This window comes from Ylistrum balloti, unplaced genomic scaffold (genome assembly GCF_031769215.1).
Source record: "Ylistrum balloti isolate Yb309-2 unplaced genomic scaffold, AGI_CSIRO_Ybal_v1 Utg370464, whole genome shotgun sequence".
Taxonomy (NCBI): Eukaryota; Metazoa; Mollusca; class Bivalvia; order Pectinida; family Pectinidae; genus Ylistrum; species Ylistrum balloti.
This window is the reverse complement of record NW_026782306.1, coordinates 822,592-829,549: the sequence shown is the minus strand read 5'-3', so window position 1 is coordinate 829,549 and position 6,958 is coordinate 822,592. Positions and strand designations below refer to the sequence as shown.

The 6,958-nt window shown below is 40.0% G+C and overlaps 1 protein-coding gene across 1 annotated transcript; it reads right to left on the bottom strand.

The window, feature by feature from the left end:
- Positions 1-343: 343 nt before the first annotated feature.
- Positions 344-1,249, bottom strand: LOC132555229 (uncharacterized). The gene has a single exon (XM_060219579.1). The coding sequence runs from the start codon at positions 1,247-1,249 to the stop codon at positions 344-346; it is 906 nt and encodes a 301-aa protein (XP_060075562.1).
- Positions 1,250-6,958: the final 5,709 nt, after the last annotated feature.

The following is a 6,958-nucleotide window of genomic DNA, read 5'->3' as shown; positions in this document are numbered from 1 at the left end:
CGTCATTTCATCATCATCATCATCGATGTCAATTCATCATCATCAATTCATCATCATCATCATCATCATCATCATCATCATCATCATCATCATCAATTACATCATCATCATCAACAACAATCATCATCATCATCATCATCATCTTATCATCAACAACAACATCAATTATCATCATCATCGACGTCATTTCATCATCAACATCATCATCAGCAGCAGCAGCAACTTTAATTCAAATCAGTTCAAATTCAAATCAGTCGAAAAAATTAAAACCAATATCATAAACATGTATTTAAGATGGCGTAGAACACAACAGACACAGTTAAAACATAAACCTCTACATTTACTAACTTGTTCTAGCACATGAGACCCAAGGTTTCATGAAGTACTCTAGCGTAAATCTGTTCCTGCTTATTACAAACGTTGTAGCGGTAGTTTCAGGGAAGTTGAATACACACGGCTTCTCCTTGAAGAAGTCAAATGTTAGTTTTGATGTTCTTTGCATAACTGCACCACTTCCAGGAATAAACTGCAGTCCTCTTTCTCTGGCGAGTCGACGTAGCTCATCTAACGGCCTTCCATTAAATCTTACAGATGCGTCCATCCAAAAGACGAAATCGTGATCCTTCAAAACAGTCTGGACAATTATCGGTTTCCATGTATACCCCATTTTCTCCTTAGTATGTTTAGGGTAAAGATCGAAATCAAAACTTCGCATTTCACATTTACAATAGAGTTTCATTTTTTTGTGTTGCTCTGCAGAAAGACCAATATCGAAATAGATCATCTTTAATTCCGGATGGACATTCAATAATTTGTGATAATTATTGATCATAGCGATTGATTCCCCGTAATGATTGCTGGACGCGGCAGTAACAAAGATGGGATATTTCGCAGGATTTAGTACTGCTTTAGAGAGTCTGTCAATTCCATTTTGGTCGAGTGACAATCGTTGAAGATATTTTTGAGGGACAGTAAACTGGTATTTTGATACAATATCCATGTTTTCAGTTAACGTAGTGTTTTTTGCATCACAGGGTACTTTTGGAAAAGCCTTCTTCATCACCGGTATGTTATATTTTCGAAATATGTCATCATAATATTCCGCCCAGTTGGTTTCTTGTTGAAATACGGAAAATAAAAGAGGACGAGGATCTTTCAGGAGTTGTTTTACTTTTAAAGTGTCATCAATACAAAAGAATACCAGCATGCTAAATAAGGCCAAGGTGAGAATTTTGTTTTTTGTCAACATCTTGAGTCCAGTTCAACACTGATGAAGTAACTGAAAGTAAAGGAGAATTAACATATCATCAGCTTGTATGTATCAATCAACAGATGACGTATACATGTCTAGACCTACCAACGAATACTGTACAGCTTATCTATTTGTCTAGACCTACCAACGAACACTGTACAGCTTATCTATTTGTCTAGACCTACCATCGAATACTGTACAGCTTATCTATTTGTCTAGACCTACCATCGAATACTGTACAGCTTATCTATTTGTCTAGACCTACCAACGAATACTGTACAGCTTATTTATTTGTCTAGACCTACCATCGAATACTGTACAGCTTATTTATTTGTCTAGACCTACCATCGAATACTGTACAGCTTATTTATTTGTCTAGACCTACCAACGGATACTGTACAGCTCATCTATTTGTCTAGACCTACCATCGAACACTGTACAGCTTATCTATTTGTCTAGACCTACCATCGAACACTGTACAGCTTATCTATTTGTTTCTTCAAGAACGTTTTTGAAATGTTTTATAAACTTTACAAACAACCAGTCAAACTCACGGACGACACCAAACCTTACAAATAACCAGTCAAACTCACGGACGACATTAAACCTTACAAATAACCAGTCAAACTCACGGACGACACCAAACCTTACAAATAACCAGTCAAACTCACGGACGACAGACACAAAACTTACAAATAACCAGTCAAACTCACGGACGACACCAAACCTTACAAATAACCAGTCAAACTCACGGACGACAGACACAAAACCTTACAAATAACCAGTCAAACTCACGGACGACACTAAACCTTACAAATAACCAGTCAAACTCACGGACGACAGACACAAAACCTTACAAATAACCAGTCAAACTCACGGACGACACTAAACCTTACAAATAACCAGTCAAACTCACGGACGACAGACACAAAACCTTACAAATAACCAGTCAAACTCACGGACGACGGCAAACCTTACAAATAACCAGTCAAACTCACGGACGACAGACACAAAACCTTACAAATAACCAGTCAAACTCACGGACGACGGCAAACTTTACAAATAACCAGTCAAACTCACGGACGACCCCAAACCTTACAAATAACCAGTCAAACTCACGGACGACCCCAAACCTTACAAATAACCAGTCAAACTCACGGAGACACCAAACCTTACAAATAACCAGTCAAACTCACGGACGACATCAAACCTTACAAATAACCAGTCAAACTCACGGACGACAGACACAAAACCTTACAAATAACCAGTCAAACTCACGGACGACACTAAACCTTACAAATAACCAGTCAAACTCACGGACGACAGACACAAAACCTTACAAATAACCAGTCAAACTCACGGACGACGGCAAACCTTACAAATAACCAGTCAAACTCACGGACGACACCAAACCTTACAAATAACCAGTCAAACTCACGGACGACAGACACAAAACTTTACAAATAACCAGTCAAACTCACGGACGACCCCAAACCTTACAAATAACCAGTCAAACTCACGGACGACACCAAACCTTACAAATAACCAGTCAAACTCACGGACGACACCAAACCTTACAAATAACCAGTCAAACTCACGGACGACACTAAACCTTACAAATAACCAGTCAAACTCACGGACGACACCAAACCTTACAAATAACCAGTCAAACTCACGGACGACAGACACAAAACCTTACAAATAACCAGTCAAACTCACGGACGACACTAAACCTTACAAATAACCAGTCAAACTCACGGACGACAGACACAAAACCTTACAAATAACCAGTCAAACTCACGGACGACACTAAACCTTACAAATAACCAGTCAAACTCACGGACGACAGACACAAAACCTTACAAATAACCAGTCAAACTCACGGACGACGGCAAACCTTACAAATAACCAGTCAAACTCACGGACGACAGACACAAAACCTTACAAATAACCAGTCAAACTCACGGACGACGGCAAACTTTACAAATAACCAGTCAAACTCACGGACGACCCCAAACCTTACAAATAACCAGTCAAACTCACGGACGACCCCAAACCTTACAAATAACCAGTCAAACTCACGGAGACACCAAACCTTACAAATAACCAGTCAAACTCACGGACGACATCAAACCTTACAAATAACCAGTCAAACTCACGGACGACAGACACAAAACCTTACAAATAACCAGTCAAACTCACGGACGACACTAAACCTTACAAATAACCAGTCAAACTCACGGACGACAGACACAAAACCTTACAAATAACCAGTCAAACTCACGGACGACGGCAAACCTTACAAATAACCAGTCAAACTCACGGACGACACCAAACCTTACAAATAACCAGTTCACGGAAAGACACAAAACTTTACAAATAACCAGTCAAACTCACGGACGACCCCAAACCTTACAAATAACCAGTCAAACTCACGGACGACACCAAACCTTACAAATAACCAGTCAAACTCACGGACGACACCAAACCTTACAAATAACCAGTCAAACTCACGGACGACACAAAACCTTACAAATAACCAGTCAAACTCACGGACGACAGACAAAACCTTACAAATAACCAGTCAAACTACAACACTAAACCTTACAAATAACCAGTCAAACTCACGGACGACAGACACAAAACCTTACAAATAACCAGTCAAACTCACGGACGACGGCAAACCTTACAAATAACCAGTCAAACTCACGGACGACAGACACAAAACCTTACAAATAACCAGTCAAACTCACGGACGACCCCAAACATTACAAATAACCAGTCAAACTCACGGACGACCCCAAACCTTACAAATAACCAGTCAAACTCACGGACGACACCAAACCTTACAAATAACCAGTCAAACTCACGGAACCTTACAAATAACCAGTCAAACTCACGGAACATTACAAATAACCAGTCAAACTCACGGACGACTCTAAACCTTACAAATAACCAGTCAAACTCACGGACGACAGACACAAAACCTTACAAATAACCAGTCAAACTCACGGACGACGGCAAACCTTACAAATAACCAGTCAAACTCACGGACGACACCAAACCTTACAAATAACCAGTCAAACTCACGGACGACAAAAACTTACAAATAACCAGTCAAACTCACGGACGACACCAAACCTTACAAATAACCAGTCAAACTCACGGACGACACCAAACCTTACAAATAACCAGTCAAACTCACGGACGACACCAAACCTTACAAATAACCAGTCAAACTCACGGACGACACCAAAACTTACAAATAACCAGTCAAACTCACGGACGACACCAAACCTTACACAAACTCACGGACGACACCAAACCTTACATATAACCAGTCAAACTCACGGACGACACCAAACCTTACAAATAACCAGTCAAACTCACGGACGACACCAAACCTTACAAATAACCAGTCATACTCACGGTCGACACCACAGCTTACTTATTACAAGTCATAGTCACGGACGACACCAAACCTTACATATAACCAGTCAAACTCACGGACGACACCAAACCTTACAAATAACCAGTCAAACTCACGGACGACACCAAACCTTACAAATAACCAGTCAAACTCACGGACGACACCAAACCTTACAAATAACCAGTCAAACTCACGGACGACACCAAACCTTACAAATTACCAGTCAAACTCACGGACGACACCAAACCTTACAAATAACCAGTCAAACTCACGGACGACACCAAAACTTACAAATAACCAGTCAAACTCACGGACGACACCAAACCTTACAAATTACCAGTCAAACTCACGGACGACACCAAACCTTACATATAACCAGTCAAACTCACGGACGACACCAAACCTTACAAATAACCAGTCAAACTCACGGACGACACCAAACCTTACATATAACCAGTCAAACTCACGGACGACACCAAACCTTACAAATAACCAATAATGTTTTACTGTTTATTCTTAACTTTTGAAAGAAGTTCTGAAATTCCTAGACTACAGGAAACCTTGGTGAAATGCAAGAATAAAATCAAACATCCTAGACGTTCAGACAGATGGTGACATCCATCAGGATAATCCGAAAAGCTCTGACTGTGTTTTAATTTTGCCTTGGGCGTGGTCGATAGTCGGAATTCATTCCTGTATGGAAATACTAAATTTCCCTTTATTAAGGAATCTCTCTAGAATTGTCGTTTTTAAATTTACCTAAAAGGACGAATCTAGAGAGCACCCTAATGTGATGACTATTGCAACTATACTAGAAAGAATTTACGAAAATTAAATGAAAACACTTAGTTTAATACATTTTGTCGCATAGACGTGTCATTTTTCCATTGATCATATGGTACAATCGGATTTTATTATTACTTTTATTAGGGGATTAACATCCTCTGTTATGGCCTTTAGGCCTTTCAGAAGACGAGAAAAGATAGGAGGGAATAGAAGGAGAGAAAGTATGTAGTGAGAGGAAGGGAGGGGGAATATAGGAGAGAGGGGGGTGAGTCGCCTGTACCTAACACCTAACCTTAACACGGTAACATAGAATTTTGTAGGCGTCTCTGGTGTCCTGATGTGTCCCTAACCGACTTCGCGTCCAAGGGTTTTCTTCTGGTGCTTTACACCGTCTCGATCTTCATCCGGCGATGGAGATAAGTGCCGTCCGAGGGAGGAGGGGGATAGAGAGTATGTAAGGTGGTGTCTATTTAAACGGATCTACTTATATTTTGTTTTAGGTCCGAAAAATTGTGCGACCTCTGAAACTATGGCGTTTAACTTAATGAGCTAAACGTAAGGGACTTACGACTGCCGTTAGGCGCTGGCCCTGGGGAAATATTTAAATCAGAAAGGATTGGGGATCCTGTTTATTTGAGGTGCACCGATATGAAATTTTGAATATATAATTCTATCCTACCGCATTTTAATTCCTATTTATTCATCAGGGTTATATATATACATATATATCCTACGCTATTCATATCACTGCCCTAATGTACTATTATAGTATAATTTTGAGAAATAGTGTGCTAAATGCACTTAATAGAAAACTAACACACTGTGTGTGCGACCCTATTGGAACTAGTAGGTAAACTGTATAATTTAATATTACATAATTTGGATGGCCGTCCGAGAGATTATTATCCTTGTCATTATCCCTATCTAAGTATCTAGGAACCCCTGGACCGGCTTGCAATAAGCCTTCTCTTTTTCGAATAGTCCAGGGGGGGTCTTTTTCGTGCTAGGGCGGACCAACCTTCACACGGGACACCACAGCTTTAAGTCCCATCCGACGGACTGTATGTTAGTAAAAAGTTATTAGTGCGCATGCAGGTGCGGTTCTTTTTGCCGTCCTTTCTTCTTGCTTGTCTGCTTCTTTCTCCTGTTGAATCTGTTCTTTCTACACAATGTCTTCATTCATTTGAAAAACCACTTTAATTTTTCACTGATTGTCTCATTCCGACGTTTTTGTAGTATATATGTGCTATATGGTGATTTATTAGTAAGGGTTGGACGGTATATACCTATAACCGACCTAACGTGCAGGGGGAGGGATATTATTTTTAACATGCTGAGAAAAAATAAAAAATGAGAGAGAAACCAATACTTGATCATTTCCTTAACTGTCTACCAACCCCCACAATATTGTGTTTGGTTTACGTTTGTTATGTTTATGTATGTGGAGGGTGTCTACCTATTTATTTTAACCGGACCGGAAGTACTACAGG